The following is a 26,562-nucleotide window of genomic DNA, read 5'->3' on the forward strand; positions in this document are numbered from 1 at the left end:
TTCTGTTCTGTTCTATTTATCTGTCTCTGTCTAAAAGCTCCAGTTTGCTCCTTTCACTTTCGTCCACCCACACCCTCCCCGTCCCCTGTTCTGCTTCTGTTTTTCTCTGCTCTTTCGCTGCATGGAAAGTGCAACCAAGGTACTCCACATGAGGGTACCAAATGGCAAACGTCAGCAGGACCTCCCAAAGGCCATCAGAGCAGCCGGGAACCCACCCCTGAGGCCCTGTTCACTGGCTTGCTAAGTGGCACAGCAGAGCTCCGTGTAACACTCAGCCCCCACCGAACAGCTGATTGGCGGCATCCTGGAGCGAGAAAGAGTAAGAGCCGCCATTTTGGAGGGCAGGGAAGCGGCCCAGGCACCGACCTCGCTTCTGCTTCCCGCCATCCACGTCTGCAGCCCCGCTACCCCCACACACTCCGAGAAGCCTTGTGGGGTGTGTGGAAGGACGCCGAGGCCCAGAAGCCCCAGCTACGGCCTCCATCAGCGGCCAAAAGGCACAGAGGAAAACGGGGCGCAAAAGGCAATGGCGGCACCTGAAGGCGCGGGAGTGGGCCCAACAGCATCCAAGGCTGCAACGATGTGCACAGTTGTTACCAGAAGTGCAGCGATGGCAGCAACTTCCCATCCAGTGAGCCCGGCCCAAGTTGGGTCTTTGGTCATTTTTCCTCCCCCACCCTGGGACCCTCGGGGGCATCCTACTCCCTCAATCTACCCTAGTGGGAGAAGCCTTCTCCCAGATGCCAGGTGACATGCCACCCACCTGGGGCACATGATTTGGGGGTGTATTGGCAAAATCATTGGAGAAATATGACCAACTGAGGTCTAAAAAGAGGAAACGGACCAAGCAGGCTTCCTCCTCGCCTTCTACCACTTCTTCTTCGGTTTCGGAAGAGCCAGCCCCTAAAGAAGTGAAGAACCAGCGAAAACATGTTTAAAAAGCCAGAAAGGGGAGATCTAAGTCAAAACTGATATACAAGGAGGGCCTTCTTGTGAGGGTCTGCACGACATGGAGTACCTTGCGGGCCGGCCGCTGTGACACATCTCCTTCAGTTTCTTCAAGGCGGTCTGGACCAAGGCCTATCAGCGAATACCCTCAAGCGCTAGGCGGCTTACTTGGACTTGTCTGAGGGACTTCTAAACAATTGCTATAACGTCACCCCCACTGAAGACATTTCTTGGGAGGCACCACTCTCCTCTCACCTCCGATGGTTCATTGTTTTCCTACGTGGCACCTGCATAAGGTCCTGAAAGCGCTCCAGGGTCCTCCCTTCGAACCTGTGTCCACTATGCTGCTATGCCTACTCCCTTTTCAAACTGGTCTTTCTTATTGTTATTACCTCGGCCCGTAGGGTCTCTGAGCTCAGGGCTTTATCTATCCATAAAAACCTGTATAATTTTTCCACAGACTCCGTAAAGCTTATTCCAGACTCCTTTTTCTGTCCTTAGGTAGCTTCTCTTTTTCATATGTCACAGGACGTTATTCTCCTTTCCTTTTACCCTAGGCCGGGTCACCCTGCAGAGAAGGTGCACAAGCTGGAGGTGCCTTAAAATATATGTAAAATGCACAAAACACATTAGGATGACCGAATCGCTTTTTGTTTCCTTTTTACCTCGCACCATGGGCCGGTCCGTCACCCCTGCCACATTGGCTCGGTGGGTAAAGGCCTGCATCGCTCTAGCCTACAAGTCCCAAAACCTCAGGGTGCTCACTAAGGTGTTTGCCACTCTACTAGAGCTGCAGCTACATCTGTGGCTTGCTCTGTGAATGCCCCAGTACAGGATATTTGCAGGGCAGCCATGTGCCATGCGCCATCTACTTTTACGAAACACTACAAGTTGGATGCCTTTGCCTCTGCCCAAGCAGCTTTTGGGAGACGGGTTCTCCATCAGGTTCTCACTTTAGAGTAAGCGCGGGGCTCCCTCCCTGGTTGGACTTAGGGCTGTGGTATGTCCCCCCACACGAGACGCCCTTGGATCGCAGCAGCAGAGAATGGAGCATTGCTTACTCACTGGGAAGACTTCTTCTTGCTGCTGTGTCCAAGGGCGTCTCGGCCTGCCCTGCAGCACCAGCACCTACTTTACAGGGATATTCTGAAGGGGGAATCTCTTTTTGCTTTGACCTGCTCCTGCGTATTTTATAACTCCTTCATCCTATCGGAGCCTAACCTAGACAGGCACCTCGAGACTTTTCCTGTCTCCCATAGGTAGTTCCAGTTAGTTTGGATTCGTTGGTCTTCAGTTAACACTAGTTTAAAGTGATTTTTTCTTCATGAGGTGCTTTTTGCCTCTGGTCCTAAAAGAACTCCGGGCGGGGTGGGTGGGTCATGCTCCTCCCAGCCTTAAAAAGCCTAACTTAATTTGCATAGTCCTGCCTTCTAGAGCCACATGGAGGAACATAACCCACATGTGAGACGCAAGAAGAAGCCTTCTTGGTGAGTAACCGATGCTCCATTCATTTCACCCTGTTCCAAAAAAAGGGGATGAGGAACCCGGAGCCCCCAAACCTGTCAGCAGTTCCTCTCCTCACCCTTCTCTTTTTCTTTCCTGTCTAGATGATTCTACCTCGACCACAGTGAACCCATGTTATGATGGCACCCACACATGCGACACCATGGCCCGCTGCCAGCCTGGCTCTGGCTTGGATTATGCTTGCGAGTGTGCACCTGGTTACCAGGGAGATGGCAAGGAGTGTGTGGGTGAGTGGGGAATGGGGCCAGATCCTTGCGGCTTGGTCCAGATTCCCTAGAAACATAGGAAGCTGCCATATACTGAGTCAGACCATTGGTCCATCTAGCTCAGTATTGTCTACACAGACTGGCAGCGGCTTCTCCAAGGTTGCAGGGAGGAGTCTCTCTCGGCCCTATCTTGGAGATGCTGCCAAGGAGGTAACTTGGAACCTTCCTCTCTTCCCAGAGCGGCTCCATCCCCTGAGGGGAATATCTTCCAGTGCTCACACATCAAGTCTCCCATTCATATGCAACCAGGGTGGACCCTGCTTAGCTAAGGGGAAAAGTCATGCTTGCTACCATAAGACCAGCTCTCCTCTCCTCTTCCATCCCAGAGCTCTCACTAGGACAGGGGTTCCCAACCTGTGGGACTCCCAGAGTTTGCTGAACTACAACTCCCATCATCCCCAGGAACAATTGATTGTGGCTGGGGGTGATGGGAGCTGTAGTCCATCAACATCTGTAGTGCCACAGGTTGGGAATCCCTGTGCTAGGGCATAGGAAGCTGACTTATACCAAGCCAGACCCTGGGTGCATGTAGCTCAGTATTGTCTACACCAGGCCTGCTCAACTTAGTCCCCACCCCCAGCTGCTTTTGGACTTCAGCTCCCATAATCCCCAGCCACAGTGGCTCATTGCCAGGGATTATGGGAGTTGTAGGCCAACATCTGCAGGACGGCTGAAGTGGAGCAATCCTGGTCTACACTGACTGGCAGAGGCTCTCCAAGGTTACAGGCAGGACTCTTTCCTTACCCTTCCTGAAGATGACAGGGATTGGACCTCCGGCATGCTCAGCAGCTGCTCTACCACTGAGCCCCAGCCCTGTTCCCTGAGGGGCATATCGTACAGCCGTCCGTCCCCACATGTAGTCACCCACCCAAATGGGAAGCAAGGCAAACCCTGCTTAGCAAAGGGTTTCACACTCACTATGGCAAGATCAGCTCTCCGTCCCTGTGCTCCCTTTCCCCACCCCCTTGATGGGCTTGAATGGGACATGGCACATCTAAAGGGCTATCTTCTCCCATGTCAGCTGGCTCAAACGCTACCTGAATCCCAAGGTATTCTGGCTGTAGCCCTCAGTAACAGGATAGGCGATGGCCTGAGAGGAGGGATTTCCGTTTTGGTGCACCTTGTCCATGGAATGCCTAGCTCAGGGAGGCTCACTAGGCACCAAATTGGATGCCCTTTGGCCCCAGAAACTGCCCTCTTGTTTTACTAGGCTTTCCCATGGGCCGTTTAAGCTGGTGTATATATCTATATCTATATCTATCTATCTATATATATCACTCTGCCCATGTATTTTTCTGTGCTGCTGTATTAGATGACTTTCCCACCTAGCAGATGAGTGCAGGATTTTGAAAGCTCCCACAGAACTCCAGACATGGTCTTCCTCCCAGTTCACACACTTGTGTAGGCTTCCATGCCCCTTTGTAGGGGCACTGGCCCTATCCATCCCCCTGCACAGCATTGCTCCAGTGGCTGTTACTGGCTATTTTAGGTTTCTTTTTTAGATGGTGAGCCCTTTGGGGACAGGGAGCCATTTTTATATCTATATAAACCACTTTGTGAACTTTTGTTGAAAAGCGGTATATAAATATTTGTTGTATTCATATTTGTAGCACAATCTTACTCTCTGGCCACAGGCAAGGCAGAAGCCTCGTGCAATTTTTGCAGCTCCACCTGCTGGCAAGCTCTTGTATTCCAAGAAGAAACCATCCAGTACTTTGGCAGGTGGAGAAAGGGACGGTCCAACCCCATGTCCTTCACTGTGTAGAATGTTTGTGAACATTCTGTGACATACCTGTAACCCAGCCAGTGGCTAAGGGGAGTTTCTAGAGGGCAGTCAGCTCCTTAGCCTTACTTTATACATTTAAGAACTGAGATAGGATGGTGGCTGTGAACACCTGTTCACAGGTGAGTGCATCTCAAATTTCTCTTCACGCAGGCCTTTTAATATAGGATTTTGAAAAGTTTTAAAAGATGTTTTTGTATTTCATTGTAATCTTTTGTGTGTTTGTTTTTTAATTCTATGTCTTGTTCTGTTGTTTTTATTGTGAGCCACCTAGATAACATTTGTTCAGGGGTGGCTACACGTAGTAGTAGTAGTAGTAGTAGTTCTCCTCCCCCTCCCCCTCCTCCTCCTCCTCCTCTCATTTAAAGGGGGCTAGATTTGAGGGGGTGGATAGAAATATCTGTCCCCACAGCTATAGTATAGAAACAGAAGTATGGACTAGTATAGTTAGTAAGTAAGTAAGTAAATAATAGAAAAAGAAGGATAGAAACTTCTGCCCCCACAGCTATAGTCATCGGAAGCCGGACTGTGTGCTTTTCAACACACTTAAGAGGTTAAGCTTTGGAACTGTGTTTTCCACTTGGAAACATCTGGAAGCAGTTGGCTCTGTCTCTGTTTTCATAGCTGGAAGGGGGCTGAGCATTCTGGCCGGAACGAGTCGGATGGGGGGCTGGGGAATCAACAGTCACCCAGCTGATAATGAAAGATTTACTGGAGCTCTCTGGAATAGTAATGCAACCTCCCCCCCACCCCCCGTCCAAGTCTTAACATTGTCAGATCGTATTTATGTGTCCTGCTAACTATGCTTCCTCTTCCTCAGACATCAACGAATGTGCTGAGGGCTTCCGCAGATGCAGCCAGGAGTCAGTGTGTGTGAACACCCCAGGCAGTTACAGGTGTGAGTGCCCCAGCGGATACCAGCTTGCAGCTGACCGGGCCACTTGCTTAGGTAAGGAGCTAGTCCCTTTTGAGGAAGGCCTGTTTCTGGCGGAGGAAATGCACATCCTGTGGACCAAATGTGGCAAATGCTGTCATTATAAGCCAGTGGGAGACAGGCAGATGAGAGACATGGGGCAGAATCCACTGGGAAGTGCTCCTGCACAAGCCCCATTGAAATGAACGGGAGCTGGGAAGGGCATGACGCAAATGCCCTTGTGGAGCTCCTATTTGTTTCAGTGATGCCTGTTCGTGGATTCTGCCCAGGTCAAGCAGTGGGAGAGGGCTGCGTTTTGTCTGCTGTGACTTTGTTTCACCTTGGAAACGGAATTGGTCTCTGCATTGCCTCAATTTTTCATGCATTGCCTAGATTTTTCCACCCTCCTTTTCTTTTTGATTCCTGTGTTGGAATTTCTCCTTTTAGCTCTTCAAAATGTACCTTCAAGGGGAAAAAATAGCTCTTTGTCCCTGAATTCCTTCTCTTCCCTACTGCCCGATATTAATTTCTGCAGCTCTGCACTCCGATTCCAGAATTAGGGAACAACATATAAATCCACCATGTTAGCTTGCTGCAGAACCGATCTGTACATTCAGGGAGTTCAGAGATTAGATGGAAAGACTCCCTGCACATAGAAAACTAGCACCCCAGGGAAGGGTTAGGTAGATCTGGAGTTTCTCACCAGGTTGTGCTGGTTTTCTACCTTCAGGGAGCCCTTATACATGCCTTTTGCCCTGCCTCGTCTTCTGTACAGTGTATTGTCAGGCACTGCTCTGTCAATGGCAGCTCATACATAGGAAGCTGCCATGTACTGAGTCAGACCATTGGTCCATCTAGCTCAGTATTGTCTTCACAGACTGGCAGCGGCTTCTCCAAGGTTGCAGGCAGGAATCTCTCTCAGCCCTATCCTGGAGCTGCTGCCAGGGAGGGAACTTGGAACCTTCTGCTCTTCCCAGAGCGGCTTCATCCCCTGAGGGGGAATATCTTACAGTGCTCACATGTGGTCTCCCATTCATATGCAACCAGGGTCGACCCTGCTTAGCAAAGGGGACAAGTCATACTTGTTGCCTCAAGACCAGCTCTCTTCCTTTGCTGCACGTCCAAATTCTGTGCCAAGAAAATCTGGAGTCTGCAAGCTGACATTATGCAAAGTGCACCTATTTGCATAATTCTGCTTATTTTTCGTCCTTTCCTGTTTTCTCTTGCATCACTAAAGTTTTGCTATTCACAGGGAGGGGCAGGGAGCTCTGCAGGGCACAGCCCCCCCCCATTCTTCTTCAGCCATTCTTCTGGCTTCTTTATTTGCATTGATAAGGGCTAGCAACTTGCCTTTAAAAATACAGAAAGATTCTCAAGAAGCTGAATTCTGCAACCAGAATTCTGTGAGTTTTCTGCACAGTTGTGGCCCACACACAGCTTAGATCAGGGTTTCTTAACCTTGGGCCCTCAGATGTTGTTGGACTACAATTCCCATCACCCCAGACATGACTTTTGTGGCTGAGGATGATGGGAATTGTAGTCCAACAACATATGGGGGGCCAAGATTAAGAAACCCGGGCCTAGATCATTCCTAATATGCTGCTTGTTCTCCATGTGAAGATTTGTTTAACGAAAAGCCCTGGGAATCATGGTTTGAGCAGGCATAACAAATACCACCATTTCTGGGGCGTCTTTTCCCCAGGCTACTACTGATTGCAGTGGGAGCTTTGCTGGTTTCCTCAACCTTACATCAAGGTTTGGCCCTGGGACTTTTCCTGGCATGGTATGAATTAGCTCTCCATCTGCAACCTCTGTACGCACTGAGAAAAGCTGTGGGTGGATGGGGTGTGTGTGTGCCTAGAATGGTGATGGCGGGGGCGGGAGATGTGGGGAGAGGAAACCGCATGGCCAGATCCTCGAGTCTCAATAATCGCTTTAAGTCAGGGGCTCTCAAACTTAGGTCCCCAAATGTTGCTGGACTACAGCTCCCATCATCCACAGCGACAATGGCCTGGATTGGATGGGAGGCTTTTGTGGCTGTGGATAATGGGAACTGGAGTTCAACATCTGCAAACCCAAGTTTTATTGATTGATTGATTGATTTAACAATTTATTTGTGTACCGCCCAAAACGCAAGTTTCTGGGCGTTTTACAACAAAACAATAAAAAACAACAGATAAAAAGATCAAAACATCACAGCAATTAAAATTTAAAATGTCAAAACTATTAAAAAACACAACTGCGAGTCCCTGGCTTCGTTGGCCCCCATTTGAAACCCTTTGCAGGTCCCTTTGCAGCTGAGATGGTGACACCCAGCACAGGGCTGTTGATTCTACACCGTGGGTCGCTTCATCCTGAGTCAGACCCTTGGTCCACCTAGCTCAGGGTAGAGATGTGCATGGAACCGGTTCGGAGGCAGCTGGGGTCTCCCTTGAAGAGCGGAGGGAGGATGCACTTATCCCTCCTGCTGCTCCCCACCCCACCCCCCACCGGCGTTGGTTTTTCTAACAGCCCATCGGGGCGGCATCGTACCTCCCTACCGCCCCGTTGCTCTTCGTCTTCCGGATATGACCGGAAGTTGCTGATGCTCCTGCGTGTCATGCCAGAGGAACCTCCCCCCTGGGGACGCAGTGGGGAAGTAGCCAGGTGAGCAGTCGCACTGCCGATTGCTGCCTTTCAGGTGTGTGGACGGACGGACTGAAGACCAGTGTGGAGCAAAGCCGACTTCCCTGGGGGTGCGAACTCAAACTTTGCTAGGCTTGGGCAAGTGGACTTAATGGGGCATTGTAAGGAGCAGCCGCGTTTGTTGTATGCCCACAGGGGTCTGAGACATGTTTGTGAGTGGGTGTTTATAGCTTAGAGACCTCCATGGCTAGGAAAGCCAGACATCTATTATTTTTAGGAGCAAGAGTAGGAGTGGGGGACCAGCGTGCAAATTAGATTTTCCATGATCCAGGTCTCTTGCCTATGGATAATATGGAACCGAGAGATGTATTACAGACAGTCTTCATCCATCAGGTTATCGTGCCAACCAGCAAGAAATTATTTTAAGGGGGCCTCATATGAACCTGCCTTTGGGGGTCAGGTGACTGGAGGCTCATTGCAGCCTCTGCCCTCCAGGGTTATTAGCTGTTTGCGTTTGGGCGGGGTGGGGGTTGTGGTGGGAGTTAGCAAAACCATCCCGTTTTTGCAAATCTGAATGCCCTGTACTTTAAACTGACCCCTGTTTTGATTTTCTGCAGCCACAAGGAGGGCACTAAAATATTATCCAGCCGTAACTTTGCAAAGTCATATTTAAATGCAATCCAGTAACTAATCAGTTAAAAGCACAACAGTTAACTGATACTTGAAGAATGGACAGTGCAGAGATTCTGCTTCCTTGTTCAGAACATTGAACCCTTTCCCTCCTCACATGCCTTCCTAGGAGAAGGTTTCAGGCCGAGGCCTGTGAGGCGCCAGCTGGCCACAGCCACCAAAGCACGCTTTGCAGCTCTGAAGATCTCGGGGTTTAGGAAGGTTTATCTCCTTGTGCTTCTGACGCCAGTTACCCAGAAGGGATGCACCTGTCCCTGCTTTCCTTGACCAAGTGATCTCATTCCTGGGGGTGGAGGGGGAATGGGATTGACAACACCCCCTCCCCACCAGATGTTTCTCTTGCGTCCTCACGTTTCCATAGGCTATGCAGCCCTTGTTTCTCTCTTCGAGCTAGCTGAAGGTGACCAGGACTCCGAAACACGCCCAGGCCTCCTAAGAAGAACGGGCAGCCATTACCCAAATTCTCCATCTGCTTTTATACCTCTTTCCCTCATCCGAACTCCTATCCAAATATGGCACAGCTTATTCGCATGCCTGCTTATTGGCCCTGGTCTGGGTTCTCATTCATAGCATACCCCTAATTGGTCATTCCCCTTCTGCTTGTTTTTAAAATTACAGCCATGTCCCACTAATTCCCAAATACTTTTTGCTCTGCTTCCTATCAGCTGTATGACAACTATGGTTCCCCCACCTCCCACCCTGTGTCCATGTGGAAATCCCTCTGTTCCAAAATACTGTGCTGTAAGGTCTATGCTTCTCAAACAGCTATGAGCAAGTGCTGAGACCTCTGTTCCCTCTGTTCAATTAACAGCTTGTGATTAAAGTGTGATCCAGACATTATGCTGTACGTGTGTACAGATGTCTGTACACTTGTACATGTGTTTGTGTGAATGACTGTACCTGCGTTCACTTTTAAAATGAACCTGGATACAGGCCGAACAAATGCATGGTACAGATAGGAAGTGTACTTTAGGGATGTGCATGGCACTGGCTGGCCCGGTTCAGTTAGAGTCCAGATCGGACTCGAACCCGACTGGGCCAGTTCAGTCTGGCACCCCTTTGAACCCCCCAGCTCGGTCCGGTCCGATGGGGTTCATGGACCTTTTTTTGTAAGTAAGTAAATAAATATTTTTTTTTTAACCTTATCCCCCTCGGGGGAGTTGTGGTCCAATAGCAGCTGGAGACCCAAGGTCGCAGGCCATGGTGACTGGGGATGATAGGAATTGTAGTCCAACAAGATCTGGTGCTCTGTGGCTTAGTCCTCCCTCAAAGCCTTCCCATCACTAGATAGCCACTCACTGCCAGAAAGAGCAACAAGTTATTGAAATATACCAGAGCAGCTGGGACCAGTTAGAACCCACAGCTGGCAACCCCTGAGTTCGTGTAGGGTTACTGCCAAGTTCAAAGTCCTCTCAGAAGAACTTTCAGCAGACATTTGTGGGCTATTTAGGGTGGTGAAATGGGCACTCCCCTTCATGCCAAAATCTCCCGCCCCGCTCACCATTTATCACCACTGCCCCATTTGTGGTGGCAGCAGCAGGACTACTCCTGGTGACCCCTGGAGGGCTGCCCTACTTACCTGCCTCCCAGAATTACCCTCCAGGTGATGCTCCAGGTGATGTGGTGGTTGGAGGGAGACTGGGAGAAAAATTGGTGGAGGCCTCAGGGGGAATGCATACGCTCCACCGGGGGGGGGGAGTTTTGCTCCAGCTCCAAAATGCCCCCCCCCATTTTCATTGCCTGTTTGTGAGGCAACACAATATTTTATGTATTTATTTAATATATTTTTATACTGCCTCAAACTTAGATCAACAACAACTAATAAAATATCGGTGTCGACTCTTAGCAACCACAGAGATAGATTCTCTCCAGGATGACCTGTCTTTAATTTGGCCTTTAAGGTCTCCCAGTGGTGCATTCATTGTCGTAATCGAGTCCATCCACCTTGCTGCTGGTCATCCTCTTCTTCTCTTTCCTTCAACCTTTCCCAGCATGGTGGACTTCACAAGGGAGCTGGGTTTTTGCATGATGTGTCCAAAGTATGATAGTTTGAGCCTCAAGTGAGAATTCTGAATTGATTTGTTCTACGATCCATTGGTTTGTTTTCCTGGCTGTCCATGGTCTCCTCAAAAATCTTCTCCAGCACCAAAGTTCAAAAGCGTCAATGCTTTTTCTGTCTTGCTTCTTCAAAGTCCAGCTTTCACATCCATAGAGTGTCATGGGGAAAACCCATTGTCCGAACGATTCTGATCTTTGTAGGTGTAGACACGTCATGGCATCTGAATATCCTTTCCAAGGTCTTCATTGCAACCCTACCAAAGTGCTAGTCTGCGGTGTATTTCTTGACTGCTTTATTTGTTAGCCACTTTATTTTTTAACCACCCCATAACAAATTGTTCTCTGGGTGGCTCAGAACATTCAAACATCCAATAAAGACACATCAGATCACACACACACACACACACACACACACACACACACACACACACACACCACTAATACAAAACAATTTAAAAACTTGTTCTTAAAAAAAAAATTAAAACAAAAGGAGAGGCCCCCTTTGGCTAAGCTGTGTTTTCTGCCTGAGGTCATCTCTGTGTCCAGACTGGACCCTGGTGGGGGTGCTGCTTCTGAGATGCTCTGGGCTTGTCCTCTTTTCTTCGCAGACGTGGATGAATGTGTGGCGGGGAGGTGCCACGAAGCTGCCGCCTGCTTCAACTCCCCCGGCTCCTTCTCTTGCCGCTGTCAGACTGGCTACGAAGGGGACGGTTTCCACTGCTCGCCAGGTATGGCTCAAAGGTGCAGGGTGATCCACAGATTTGGTTTTTTTGAGGGGGGGGCAGAAACGAAGTGCCTTCCTTGAGCAGAGGCAGCCCAACATATTTGGCAAGGCGAAAAATGCTGATTCGCTTGGTCCCCTCCTGAAGCATTTTCAAGGGGGTGGGGTAAAGGAGAGGCAGCTGTTTGCTGGCCGCCTGTTCTCTGGCCACCTGGGCCACCTTCTGCAAAGAGACTGGGGCAACAAGAAGGCCAAGGTGGTGTCGGGGTTCCCAGGCTCTGGTCCTCCAGATAGAGCTGAACTATGACTCCCATCATCCTCAGCCACAATAAACTGTAGCTGGGGATGATGGGAGTTGTAGTTCAGCAACATCATATGAGACATTATGAGAGCCAGCATAGCGTAGTGGTTAGTGTGTTGGACTAGGACTGGGAAGACCCGAGTTCGAATCCCCATTCAGCCATGAAGCTCACTGGGTGACTCTGGGCCAGTCACGTATCTCTCAGCCTAACCTACCTCACAGGGTTGTTGCGAGGATAAAGATAACCATGTTATCTTCCTCTGAGTTCCTCGGAGGAAGAGTGGGATATAAATGTAATACATAAATAAATAGAATAACTGGAGTACCACATGTTGTGAACCCCTGGGTTAGAGGGTTGGACTAGGATCGGGGAGACCCGAGTTCAGCCACCAAACTCACTGGGTAGCTCTGGGCTAGTCACTCCTCTCTTCGCCTAATGTACCTCACAGGGCTGTTGTGAGGATGAACTTAACCTTGTACACTGCTCTAGACTCCTTGGATGAAGAGCAGGATAGAAAGGTAGTAAATAAATAAGTCTCTTCTCTTTAACAAAACCTTGTAAGGGTTGGAACTGAAGCCCCGTGTCCAACTTGTGCTGGGTTTTGCGAGGGAAGGTTGCAAATCCCCCACAAAGGGTTCGCAAGGGCTGGACTGGGAGCTCCCAGTCTGACTTTCCCCCTACCTGGTGGGGGTGGCAGCAGAGGTGGCGGTAGCAGCCTCCACTCCTGCTCCTCTCCCCCCTTGCTGTCCTGCCCTCTACCTGGGAAGGGAAGTTGGAATTGCAAGAAGCTGGGATGGCTTTTCTGCTAATAGCAATAGCACTTACATTTATATACCGCTCTATAGCCGGAGCTCTCTAAGCGGTTTACAATGATTTAGCATTTTGCCCCCCAACATTCTGGGTACTCATTTTACCGACCTTGGAAGGATGGAAGGCTGAGTCAACCTTGAGCCCCTGGTCAGGATCGAACTTGCAACTTTCTGGTTACAGGGTGGCAGTTTTACCACTGCGCCACCAGGGGCTCATTCTGCATAATCTGTTCCAGTTTTCCTTTCCTGCCTCTCCAACTTCCCCATTTCTCCCTTTGTCGGGAGGCCTCACCTGGCAGGGAGGGAGGGAGGAGTGAAGAACAAAGGCAATTGCTATCATGCCACACAACAGATGGGGGATGGGCAGTGAGCCGTGGGTCCAGATGGGCTGAGATAGCTAGAGGTGGTGGTGGGTCCATGGAGGCAGCCAGTCTGCCTCCCCCAGCAGCCTGCCGCTTGAGGCAGCCATCTTACCTCGCCTCATGAGTGGGGTGCCCTGGTCTTCAGCTCGAAATGGACGCATTTCCGAGTGTGTCTGTCAAGCTGATGAAATGGAAAGGTAGAAATGCTGGTTTGAATTTCTGTCCCGTCCCAGAGGCTTAAAGTGCGTGATAATATGCATGAAAGCACGATTAGCCCGCAGCCCTTCCAGTGACTGAGATTTGGTTGGCGGGGACAAGAGACCGGGCCTTCTCTGTTGAATTGCCCTCCCGGAAGAACTTTGCCATGCTCCCTCCCTTGGGGTTATTAAAACAACAACAACAACAAATATTCATAGACCGCTTTTCAACAAAAGTTTCCAAAGCAGTTCACAGAGAGAAATAATAAATAAGATAAGATAAGATAAGATGGCTCCCTGTCCCCAAAGAGCTCACAATCTAAACAGAAACACAAGATAGATACCAGCAACAGTCACTGGAGGTGCTGTGTGGGAGGTGGATAGGGCCAGATCTCAAAAAGATCTCAAAATCTGTTCAGAGAGGCTTTAAAAATCTTCTAATTTCAAATGACCTCTTTAATGCATAAAATACATCATCATCATCATCATCATCATATTTATTATTTATTCAATTTCTATACCGCCCTTCCGAAAATGGCTCAGGGCAGTTTACACAGAGAAATAATAAAGAAATAAGGGTCCCTGTCCTTGAAGGGCTTAAGTTAGCAGTTAATATTTTTTAATATTAAAAGCTATTAAAATAACTTACAGATTTCCCCACAAAACATGTACACTAAAACAAAACGGAGCAAATGTTTTGGTGTGATACACCATCCATTTAGCCTGCCAGCTGAAGGCACTTGAATTTAAGGGTCGATGGCTCCAGTCATCTTTCTCTTTGTTCCGGCTTGCAGAGAGCGTGCCGCCAAGGACCCGCTGTGAACACGAGCGACTTTATGCAACCCAGCAGGACCCCTCCCTTCTCGGGGGCGCCCACATCCCGGACTGCGATGACCAAGGGAACTACAGGCCACTGCAGTGCCATGGCAGCACAGGGGAATGTTGGTGCGTCGATGGGGATGGCAAGGAAGTTGCTGGGAGCCGGACGCCACCTGGCGTCTCCCCTCCGCACTGCAGGGCTACAGGTTAGTGGCTTCCACCCTCGTGTTCTGTCTGGCTTTTAACAATATGGCAGGTTTGGTGCCAGCCTCTAAGGTAACTGGGTAACGTCTGGGGAACCCAACACCTGGCAAAGTGCCAGAGGATGGCCATGTTGGAGCTGTAGGCATGGGGGGTCAAGTAGGGGGGTAGCAGTTGCTCTGCTACCTCTAATATCATTTCCCAGCTGCTTCAGTGGTGGAGAGACACCCCCCTCCCCACTCTTCCTCCCTTGCTCTCTGTGGGTTTATCTTTGCACGTTATTTCTCTTCTTTTGCATAGTCTGCTCTGCATTTTCTACTCTTTTGCACAATCTGTTCTAATTTTGCTAGCCATTGAAGGGGGAGTGATACAGAAGCCTTCAACCCTGACCAGTAGAGATCTTGTCCAGCCTCTGTCAAGTTTTAGAGATGTCAACAGGCATGTTAGCCGCCATAAGGTTTTTTGTTCTTTTGTGTGTGTGTTTTTAAATGGTGGTATAAAGATGCAGTAATAAATATAATTATCAGATATTTCCCACACACATTTCAAGCATATTGTCAAACCATATGTCTCTAGAAACCTGCTTTATCAAAAGAAAGTTGAGGTCCCCAAGAAACGGACTCTTCCATCCAGTAAAACATTCTGTGGGTTTTCTGTACTCCTGCAGAACCGCAACAGAACCTGGGATAGATTAAAGAGGATTTGGGGGCCCCCAGGGACTGTGGAGGCCCTGGACCTGGGCCCAGGAGTAAGAGGCAGGCTTAGGGTTACCATCCTTCCAGGATGGGCCTGGAATCTCCAGGAGACTGATCCTGTCTTGAGGTGACTTTTGAAAGCATCCTGGAGATTTTGATAGCCTGATTTTGCAAAAGATATCAGCGAGTGGGTGGGGTGGGGTGGGGTGGGGTGGGGTGGGGGGGCTGCAGTGAGGGTTGGCAATCCTAAACTTCTTTTCTGGCTAAATTTTAAGATGTAAACTGAAAAGTGAGCTGCCTTTTCAGCATATGGCAGAAACAGCAAAGCAAGTTTCAACTCTGCACAGTTTCCTATCCTGTTTTCACTGTGATCCCCCCGAAGCAGAGAGACAGGGGACCTAAGAAAGCCAGACGTCCCTGTGGCCACTCCTGCAGACCCCTACCAAGATATTGCCATGGATAACTCTCCTCGCCTGCTCAGACGCCGAACTCACAGAGAGTGACATGGATATTCACCCCACCCAACACGCTACTCCTGAAAGACCCAACAGTGGCCCCGCTGGGGTCCCCACCATCCCATGTCCTAAGGCTGCAGCCATTCCCAGGCCAGAGAAAGCTGTCAGTCCCCTCCTAATTATGACTCAGACTTGGAGGACAGTGACGGTGGCAGCACAATGGACTCCACCGAGACACCCCTCCCCCCGCAGCGCCAGCCAACCTGAAGGATGGGTGGACCTGGCCAGCCCCCATATACAAAATACCACTCCATGCATTCCTCTTCCCAATACCAAAGAGTCCCAAGCAGACACAGTAAACCCCAAGAGAGGGGTGCCCATGTTGCCTGTACCAGTCAAAGAGCTGCAGACACCACACACAAGCCTTGGGGGTGTAAAGGGCGGAGAAGTAGGCTCACCTTCTCCCCCACTGCCACAGGACACAGATACTGCAGCTCTATAGGAAGGGGTCCCCACACCGCCCACACAATCCCGAGAGTTGCAGCCACCGCACACCCTGGAGATACTTGTCCCAGAAAGACCCCCTGATGCCCCCACAGGCTCACCCATGGACAGGACTGTGTGCCCAGTGCTACCCTCCTTGCCTTCAGAGCAGCCACCACCCAATGAGCCCCCAGGAGCATCAATGGGATCACAAGATCATCGGCTGCTCAAAGCACCCTCAGAGCGCCACTGGAGTCAGTTGCACCAGAAATCACCTGAGAGATTTCGCCCCCTGCCGCCGCGGCCACTCCAACTGCAGACTGACATGCAACGGACCAGCATAAGGTCGCCCTGCTGACTTGGAACGTGGCCGGTTGGCACTCCCGCTGCGGGGATGTCTCTTTCGTAGGCTTCCTCTCCAAATATGACATCGCAATGGTGCAGGAAACCTGGGCAGCCGAAGACCTAACTCTGAACAGCTTCAGCTCACATTCACTAGGAATAGAAACAGGCGTGGGAAGAGGCAGGCCCCAAAGGTGGATTGGGAGTGATAGTTTCTGCTACCCTGTGCACGACGTCAGTATGACTGTTTCCGTTTAAGCAAGATGCCATGGCAGTGATGACCCACTTCAGGAAGTGCCCCCTGCTAGCAATCAATATCTATCTCCCCCCACTGTGATGAAAACCCCAGGTTAGGAATCTATGGACTGAGCAGGAAGGCTCGCTAGCTGATCTTCTCTCCTCCCACCCCAATGCGCACATAGTGATAGGTGGCAATTTTAATGCTAGGCTTGGAACCGATGGCGACACTCCACCTGCAGACCACCCAGCAGTGCTGCCCGCCCAATCCCAAAGCAGACATACTCCCCCTCACCCGTGAATCGGACAAGAAGTCCCAGCTTTGCAGCCCAAATGGCCAATGGACTCAACCTCTACAAACTAAACAGCTCCCTCCAAATTGATCATCCTGCCGAATTTGCCTTCTGGCAAAGGTGACCACTTCAGTGACCACTTTTCATTCGACCTACACCTAAAATCCTTTGTCCAGCAGCCCTATGCTGAGGCCCTATACCAGCCCCACTTTCTACCTGCCAACCCCCTGCCATTCTACCTATTAAACCATGCATAATTGACGCAGAACGCCAAACCGACTTAGATGGGTCCCCCGAACCCTCTTCGCTCTGAAAGTCTAAGCTACATAACACCACCTGCTGGGTACCTGACGTAGTCTGCAGTACCTAACCACAGAAGGGCCTTGACCGGCACACTGTGGTGCCCTTCCCTCGGCTGTCCTAGAAGGAAGATACAGGAGGATCCCCTTCCCAGAATGTCTGAGCCCCTGCGACTCAGGGGCTGTAACAAGTTGTAACTACAAATATATCCTCCTTCACTACCTGTTCTGTAGAGACGCATGAAATGCCCTGATCCTTCCACTACTTGACAGATCGCCAGGACGCTCAGGCCAATCCTACATCTCCCTATTACTCTCCGACTGTAATCCCACTATAGCATGCAATGTTGTCAAGTTCTGCGCAGCAGCATGCAAGATTTTCTTGGCTCTGTCTGCCAGCAAGACCTCATTCTCCAGTTACTCAGCCCTATTGCTTTTACTGCCTCCGTTTCTTTTAATATTCTACAGACATTGACTTACAGATTTTATCACTCCAGCAGTTTTCTAGCATGCAAGTTTTAACAGCATCTTATAGATTTTAGCCCTACTGTGACTCCACAGTCTTCACGCTACTGTTTTAACAGTTTTACAGTTCCTTTACCTCTTTCTACAGTCACTCATAGATTTTAGCCTTAAAGTAATTTTATCGTAACCTCACAATCTTTATGCACCGGCTCTGTCATTTTAACTGCTTTTAAATGCTTTTAATATCACCTGTTACATGCTCCTTTTACTTTTATGTTGGTCTAAGACCATAATAAAGATTGATCATTGTGGTGAACACCTGAAGTGGCACCAAAGACCACTGGTCATCCACAGATTAAGAACTGGATTCCAGGAGGTGAGGCTTCTGGGGGGTGGGACATGAGAGACACCTTTTAAAGTGGTGATTCTCGTCTGTTTAGCAGGGGGAGAGCAACTGGCCCTATCCATCCCCAGCACCAACTGGCCGTTGCTGGTGTCTGCCTTATGTTTCTTTTTAGATTATGAGCCCTTTGGGGACAGGGGACCATCTTATTATTTACATAGTACTTATTTTTCTGTGTAAACTGCTTTGAGAACTTTGGTTGAATAGTGTTATGTACATATTCGTAGCAGTAGAATCCCTCTTTGCAAATTAAGCACTGGAGACCCAGACTTCCGTGTAGCTCATATGACAGCACCTCATGTCCTCTACTTGTTCACATGTTTTAGAGCCAACGCAGAGGCCACAAACCATGTGTGAACGCTGGCGGGAGAGCCTCCTGGAACACTATGGTGGCAGCCCCCGAGGTGACCAGTACGTGCCCCAGTGCGATACCCTGGGCAACTTCAACCCGCTGCAATGCCATGGGAACAGCGGCTACTGCTGGTGTGCAGACGAAAGTGGCCGGGAGATTCAAGGCACAAGATCAGAGCCTGGCGTCACCCCTCCATGTAAGAGGGGAGCAGTTCCCCACAAACTTTGCTGCAAGATTTGGGGGCTGAAGAAGTGGGGCTGGAGGGAGAGCCGATTGACATAGCTGGGGCTCCCACTTTCAAGATGGCCACAAACTTTGGGCAGCCTACTTAACTCCCCATTTCTCAGGCTCCCAACGGCCTCTCTTCCATACCCATGCATGAACTTTGGTGAGCTGGATAGGCAGCATTGTGGTGGCTGGAGACCTGTGTGGAGGAGGAAGGAGTCCTTCCAGCTGATGAGCCAGCGTGGAACTGTCAGAGGAGCTTAATGAGAGTGTGGTTGCCCAAAGTTTGTAATGAAGTGTCACCCTCAGCAGGAGCAGAGCCACCGTTGGGCGAACAGGTTCAAAGAACCTGGGCCGCCAATGGAAAAGGCCGCCAAAGCCCTGTGATGTCACACGCAAAGGGGGCGTAGCCTGTGCTGCCAAGAACCCGAAGAGCTCTCAGCACGTCATTTCAGGCAGTGTTGGCTGCCTGATGGGACGTTTTCCCCTTTCTCTCCCTCCAGAGAGGGAGAGGAAGGAGAAAGTGTTCAGTTGGGCACTCTGTGCTGCCTGAAATAACTAGCAGTTTGCCCGGGCTCTCGGCGGGCGAATGTGGAGGTGGCCGCCAAGTGGGGCTGGATGCAGGCCACCGCTTGGCTGGCTCCACGCCTGAGGCTCAGCCTGACCCTTGTTTAAGCTCCAAAAAACACAATCCGACTTCTTAATTCCTTTCCCTTTTGCAGCCTCCCTCTGTAATATTGCTCTTGAAATTATGCCCCTTTTGAGCATAAACAACCCCAAAGGCAGAGATTTGACAAAAGTTCATGTTGCTGTGAGATCCTGGTCATATGTCACACCAGGGGTTCCCAAATTTTGGTCCCCAGATGTTGTTGGACTCCAACTCCCATCATTCCCAGCCACAGTGGCCAAAGGCAGTCACAGCTGCAGAACATCATTCCACAATCCACATTACGTGAATGCCAAGGGGAAACCTCTTGCTGCCCCCTGCTGGAAAGTCGACCGTGAGGTGAACATACAAACCTCATCGGGGAGGGCATCCTTCAGTGTGGAGGGGGCTGCCACCGAGAGTCGCCTGTTCCTTTCTCGTCACCACCTCCCAGACCTCAGGTGATGTCTGAGCAGCTTCATACAAAAGAGGTGGTCCTTGAGATATCCTGGTCCTGTGTCAATAAGGCCTTGAAACAAGGCTTCTCAAACTTGAGTCCCCAGATGCTGTTGGCTTACAACTCCCACCATCCCCAAATACAGTGGCAAAAAGCCGTTGTGGCTGGGATGATGGGAGTTGTAGTCCCACAGCATCTAGGGACCCGTCTTCAAGATCCAGGTTCCTTAGGGACTGCCTCCTACCAGCTGAATCTGCCCACCTGACTAGATCGACTGGGAGAGCTCTGATTTGTGTGCTGACACCTGTTGAGGCTCGTTTGCAGAGCAGGCGGAGCAAGGCCTTCTCTGTGATTATTTTATTTTATTTATTTATTTATTTATTTACCTATCAATCAAATTCATACACCGCCCCAAACTTTCGTCTCTGGGTGGTTAAAGATAGCATAAAACCAGTTTAAAACTTATACAAAAAAAACCTTAAAAACAATTTAACAATTTAAAAATAAACCAGAGATGAAACCCCCAAAATATTAGGAAGCTGAGAAAGCTTGGGTGAAAAGATGGGTTTTCAGGTGTTGTTTGAAAATTGCTAGAGATGGGGAAGATCGTATCTCAGTCAGGGAGCGCATTCCACAATCTCGGGGCAGCAACCAAAAAGGCTCATCTCTGTGTAGCCATCAGACGAGTTGGCGGTAACTGGAGATGGACCTCCTCAGTTGACCTCAATGGGCGGTGGGGCTCGTAGTGGAGAAGATGCTCTCTTAAATACCCAGGGCCTAAGCCGTTTAGGGCTTTGTAAGTTATAACTAGCACTTTGTATTTTGTCCGGTAACCTATTGGCAGCCAGTGTAACTCCATCAGTAAAGGAGTAACATGGTCTCTCCAAGATGACCCAGAGACCAACCTGGCTGCCGCGTTCTGAATCAACTGAAGTTTCCGGACTACATACAAGGGCAGCCCCACGTAGAGCGCATTGCAGTAATCCAGTCTGGAGGTTATCAACAAATGTACCACAGTTTTGAGGTCATTTATCTCGAGAAATGGGCGCAGCTGGTGTATCAGTCGGGGCTGATAGAAAGCACCCCTGGCCACCACCTCAACCTGAGAAACCAGGGAGAGGTGTGAATCCAGAAGTACTCCCAGACTGCCCCAGGCTGTGCAATTTGCTCTTGGCTGAGATCTGCATGGCTCTCCCCCCCCCCCCCCGCCTTTGAGAGGAAATGGAAGACCACATTTTTTTATTCAAGCTTTCAGCCAATAGGTTGCCCCCCTCCTCTCTCTTTTAGTTTTTTTTAAAAATGTGTTTTTAATTGAAATGTTGTTTTTTATTTTCTTGTTAACTGGCTTGGGGTCTCCTAGGAGAAAGGGCAGTACAGAAATATAAATAAATGAACAAACCCCCTGCTTGGAGGTTAAGATGAGCACTTTGAATTGGGTGCAGAAGCAAATCAGTCACCTGTGTAGCCGGAACACAATGGGGTCCTATGATCAGAATGGCTTGCACCAGGTAACCGTGCCCTTTTTGTAAAGTGCTGCACATACAGTCACCCCTCACCAACCGCGAGGGTTCCGTTCCGGGAAAACTTTGCAGTTGGTGAGCAATTGAAATACATTGGAAATGGGTTGGGGAATCGTGGTCACGGAAAGACAGAAAAATAAAGAAAAAAGTCAAAAAAATCACCACAAAAAAACTTGGAATCCCTTTAAATCAGCAATAGTTAGCAAGAGGAGTGAGGGGGAACCCCTCAAAATCACCCCCAGAAGTCATCCACTACCCCAACCGCCAAATCACAGCTCCTCCTCCCCCCCCACATTACCAAGAAATCTCACCAAACCGCAGATACTCGGGTTACAGTTGGTGAGACCTGTTGCGATTTCCCATTGGCGGATACTCAACACTGCGACTGGGGGAACGGCAGTTGGTGAGGAATGACTCTACCCTGTTTCAGTTGCCTGAACAGCCTTCCTGTGAGGTTGGCCAGTATTGTTAAGCCCCGCCTGCAGATAGGGTTGGGCTGGGTTTCAGAGGATGGAGGTTTGCCTGAGCCCACAGCTGAGCTGGCAGGGTTTCAGCCGGGGCGTTTCCTGGCTCGCTGCAGCTCATGCTCCTCACCTCTACGTTACAGCAGCTCCCTGGACTTGCTCAGCCGTCTCATCCGTGGGAACAGAGCTGGCCTTGCGGTAAAGGTCAAGTGTGCCGTCGAGTCGATTTCGACTCTTGGCACCCACAGAGCCCTGTGGTTGCCTTGGGTAGGATACAGGAGGGGTTTCCCATGGCCTCCTCCTGTGCCGTCTGAGATGATGCCTCTCAGCATCTTCCTATATCGCTGCTGCCTGATATATAGTACCAGCTGGGATTCAAACTGGCAACCTTCTGCTTGTGGTAGCGAGCATGAATTGTCCCCTTTGTTAAGCGGAGTCCACCTTGGTTTGCATTGGAATGGGAGACTACATGTGAGCACCGGAAGATATTCCCCTGAGGAGATGGGGCTGCTCTGGGAAGCGCATCTGCCTGCTTGCATGCAGGAGGTCCCAAGTTCCCACTAAGGGATCTCCAAGAGAGAGAGCGACTCCTGCCTGCAACCTTGGAGAAGCCACTGCCAGTCTGTGAAGACGATCCTGAGCGAGAGAGGACAGCTTCCTATGATCCTGATGTACACTTTTTGCCCACAGGCCTCCCCAGCGTCGCCCCTCCGACAGTCCAGCCGTCTCCACGCCCAGACGTCAGTCCTCCTTCAACTGGCACATTCCTGCTGTACGCTCAGGGCCAGCAGGTTGGCTACTTGCCCCTGAATGGCACAAGCCTCAACAGGCAGGCGGCGAAGACTCTCCTCTCCCTGCATGTAATGTATTTTTTTTTTGTGGGGGCGGGGTTTGCAAAGTGGGTGGGACTGGGGCCACGCAGTGACAACTCTCCGCATGGACTCCATGACTGCCAGAACCTAAGGGGTATACTCGTGTGTCAAATGGGCCGTAAGCCAGAATTTGGCTTTTTTAAAGCCAAATCTGGCCACCTAGACACACACACACATATATACACACACACACACACACGACACACTTTTAAATATATTTCTATATTTAATATAATGCTCTTATATAAAAGCATGATCCAGGGCTGCTGTTCTGGGAGAGCACCCCGTCTCCTCTGTCCAACTTTAAGGCCTCTTCAGGCCACTGGCACTGCATCCACTGCTTGAAGTTCTAAATGGGAATGTTTGAACTTTTCAATTAAAAAATAATAATTCTGCATGGAGGGACACATTTCCACTCTAATTCTTAGGGCATGCCTTTGACCACTTATTTTTTCACAAATATTATTTCTTTCTTTCAAAGAAGCCGTCTTTTTGAAGTATTCACAATGGTGCACAAAGTCAAATCCCAGGCTCATGCTGCAAGAGGGATGTCTTCTTCACTAGAGGGGTGGGAGCAGTCCCTCCCGGAATCATTCTGTACCTTTAAATCTGAAACTCAAGAGCAGCCTTTGTAGAGCCTCCCTCTCTCTCTCCACCTCCTCCAGCCTCAAACTGTTAATAAATGTTGCCCAGATGTCTTATGAGCACCAGGCCAAGAAGTGTTTGCAAAGAAAGTTTCCAAGAAACAATCGGGGAATTTTGTTTGTAAAGGAAGACAGATGTCCTCCACACCACCTCTTCATGTCCCGATGAGTACTTAAGCAAGCCCCACTGGGGCCTGAATTCGCTACACGCAAAATTAAAACCGGCATAGAGCACGACCTCTAAAGGTTCTGCAGGGAATATATCACAAGTTGAGCAACGTTTCCCTCAAGATGCAGCTGTCTGGAGGTCATGCCCCCATTTTATCATTTCTCTCGGTGAATGAAGCAATAAAAGGCCCCCAAGAAACTGAGGCCGCAGGGCTGGAAATGAGGGAATTGACTGGCAAAAGGTACTTCGGATATTTCTGTTGCTCTTTGCAGGATACTTTGGCATCCGAGGCAGAATCCAAAGACTCCCCACATGTTCAAAAAACTAATTAAGTAACTTATGGGTTCTCGGACTTGGGGACTCAGGTGTTGGACTACAACTCCCATTATCCCCAGCTCTTCCACAGTCTCTGGAGCTGTAGTCTTATGACATCTGGGGACACAAGTTTGAGAATCCCACATTATGGAATTCAAGCATAGTCTAATGCTCCCTATTGCCTTTTGTGTGTGTGCATATGTCCCTCTAGGGCTCCATCGTGGTGGGAATAGACTATGACTGCAGGGGAAAAATGATGTATTGGACAGATGTCGCAGGGCGAAGCATCAGCCGGGCCAGTCTGGAGCCGGGTGCGGAACCAGAGACTGTGATCAACTCAGGTATTTGTGGATTTACTGCAGTTGCATGACACCTTTTCTGCCTTGGTACTCAAAATGTTTTACAATTTTAAATACAGGAGGTTCTCAACTTAAGACATTCCAAATTAAGATAAACAACACTTGAGATATTTACGCCACCCTGTTTCAACTTTATTTTATTTTTACATCTCTATCCTGCTTTCCCTCCAAGGAGCCCAGAGTGGTTTGCTTGGTTATGTTCATCCTCACAACAACCCTGTGAGGTAGGTTAGGCTCAGAGAGAAGTGGCCGGCCCAGAGTTTCATGGCTGAATGGGGATTTGAACTCGAATCTCCCTGGTCCTAGTCCAACATCATTTATTTATCAATTTATTTATTTATCATATTTTTATACCTCCTGATAAGTGCATCTCTAGGCACTGTACAAAATTTAAAACAATATTTAAAAATCAATACAGATTAAAATACATGAAACAATAGCATAAAACAGAAACACAATGAAAACAGTAGCATAAAACAATTATTAAAACAAATTATTAAAATTAATTCTAATTAAAAGCTTGCAAGAACAGGTGAGTTAAGGTTCTTCCTGAAAACAAACAGAGAAGGAGATGCTCTTATTTCAACAGGGAGCGCATTCCAAAGCCCTGGGGCAGCCACAGAGAAGGCCCTGTCCCGGGTCGCCACCAAATGAGCCGGTGTCAACCGCAACCAGCCTCTCCAGAAGATTGTAACAGGCAGCAACATGCTGCAAGAAAGAAGACTTCACCAAACAATTGCTGCTGCACAGGCTAGAGGAGGAGGGAGAACGGGGCCGCACCCGTTAACTGCCGAAGGGGCCGCACGGCTCCTTCAGGAGGCTGGCGCTGCGTTCGCAGCGGTCAACCAGGAGCGGCAAACACAGCGCCAGCTTTTGTTTAGCTCCCAAAGGGGCTGCGTAGCCCCCGCTCAGGAGCTAAACTAGCCTCCCCGCGTCTGACGTCAGACGTGGGGGGCGTGTCGGGGCCGCTCTCATGGCCCCTGATTGGTCAGCAGCCCAGGTTCTTTGAACCCGTTGGCCCTGGTGTGGCCTTTGCTCGAGCAAGTGCTGCGCCTGGAAAAGCAGCAGGGCGGCAGCGGAGCAGGTAAGGACCTGCTTACCTGCTCCTTAAGGGAACCGCTCCCCACCCCACCGAAACAATTCAGCTGCGAGTGCCCAAACCAGTTTGCCACTTCCCAAAGGAGGCGCCAAACTGGCTCGTGCACATCCCTACTAGCAGGGCCTTTCTCCAAGGTTGCAGGCAGGAGTCTCTCTCAGCCCTATCTTGGAGATGCTGCCAGGGAGGGAACTTGGAACCTTCCGCATCCAAGCATGCAGGTGTTCTTCCCAGAGCAGCCCCATCCCCTAAGGGGAATATCTTGGCGCACTCACACATGTAGCCTCCCATTAAAAAGCAAACCAGGGTGGACCCAGCTTAGCAAAGGGGACAATTCATGCTTGCTACCACAAGACCAGCTGTTCTCCTTCAGGACTCACCTGTCCAAGATGCTCTTCCTGCTGCTGCTGCCCCCACTTCTGCTTCAGCTTCTCTTCCTCCTTCAGCCCAACACCTGGGCTGTGATCATGAGAGAGGCTGTCCCCTTCCCAGCCCACATGCTGCTTCCTGCCTACCCGCCTTCCTTCCCTGTCTAACCTTTGCCCAGGAGGAGATGGAGGAGGGCTACCTAGTTGCTTCCCTTCCTTCCTTCCATGGTAAAGTGAGAAAGAGTCAGGAGGGGTCTGGGAAGGGAGTGTGTGCAAAGGTGAACAACTTCTCTCTTGCATGTTTGCACATCTGGGGTTGACACATCAACAACTTTGGCAGCAGCAGAAATAAATAGGGTATCCGGCCTTGGGTTAGGAACTAACCCCCTATTTATAGCATTGCATCCTGTAGCAGATTTAAGCCCAGCCTTTGTCTCAGAGCAAGCTCACATGGGGGAAAGAAAAATGCTGAATCATTCCCTCTGTGTTTGCTCAACAAAGACTGTTCCTTTAAAACTTAAAATATTCCTTTGGTAGACCAATCACTGCCAACACGCCCACTCTTTAACAGAGTTTATCTCCTGCCCCCCACCGGTGTGGGTGAAATTCCAGGGAAACACTCCTTCTCTTTGCCAAAGTAAAAATACAAAAACTCCTCCATGTGCAGCTTCCATGTGGTGAGAAAACCTGGTAGGTTGCTGAGCAATTAACATTGAGGCATGTTTGCACCAGAGTAAAACCCCTTTTCCTGAGTTAAAAATCCACTCATAGGCAGGTAAAATACAAAGAACAAATAGAGAAGACTGTATTCAAAATACTACAGACTGCTTCAGTCTGAGGCTTTCTCAGCTTTTAGTTACAGGTAAAGATACTCAGTGGTTACAAGAATACTTTTTTAAAAGCACCCCATTGCAAGGGACAAGGGGTACAGGAACCTTTAAAAGCACCTTTAAAGGTTAGAGAATTTTGCAGCACCCCTGGATGGATAGAAAGGTCACAGACTAGTGCTTCTTAGTTTGTTGCGTTACAGATAAAACTCAATAGACCAGTTGTAAGGATTTGCAAAGCACACTAACGCGAGCTAACTAACAAACGTTTCCCTAGATGAAGCATTTCCCTGAAGCCAAAGCCCTGGCTTCTCTCCTGAACTCACCAAATCCATGGTAGATACTTCAGACCACTGCA

The 26,562-nt window shown here is 49.6% G+C and overlaps 1 protein-coding gene across 1 annotated transcript in view; it reads left to right on the plus strand.

Annotated features, from left to right (window-relative positions):
• NID2 (nidogen 2) overlaps nucleotides 1–26,562 on the plus strand; it is a 91,157-nt gene that overhangs the window by 55,345 nt on the left and 9,250 nt on the right. Inside the window, exons 9-15 of the mRNA XM_053257708.1 lie at nucleotides 2,556–2,699; nucleotides 5,342–5,470; nucleotides 11,416–11,535; nucleotides 13,993–14,223; nucleotides 18,217–18,438; nucleotides 22,245–22,414; nucleotides 23,766–23,895. Of these exons, the coding sequence (XP_053113683.1) occupies nucleotides 2,556–2,699; nucleotides 5,342–5,470; nucleotides 11,416–11,535; nucleotides 13,993–14,223; nucleotides 18,217–18,438; nucleotides 22,245–22,414; nucleotides 23,766–23,895 (1,146 nt within the window). The remainder of the gene's footprint in view (nucleotides 1–2,555; nucleotides 2,700–5,341; nucleotides 5,471–11,415; nucleotides 11,536–13,992; nucleotides 14,224–18,216; nucleotides 18,439–22,244; nucleotides 22,415–23,765; nucleotides 23,896–26,562) is intronic.

Source organism: Hemicordylus capensis, chromosome 1 (assembly GCF_027244095.1).
Source record: "Hemicordylus capensis ecotype Gifberg chromosome 1, rHemCap1.1.pri, whole genome shotgun sequence".
Taxonomy (NCBI): Eukaryota; Metazoa; Chordata; class Lepidosauria; order Squamata; family Cordylidae; genus Hemicordylus; species Hemicordylus capensis.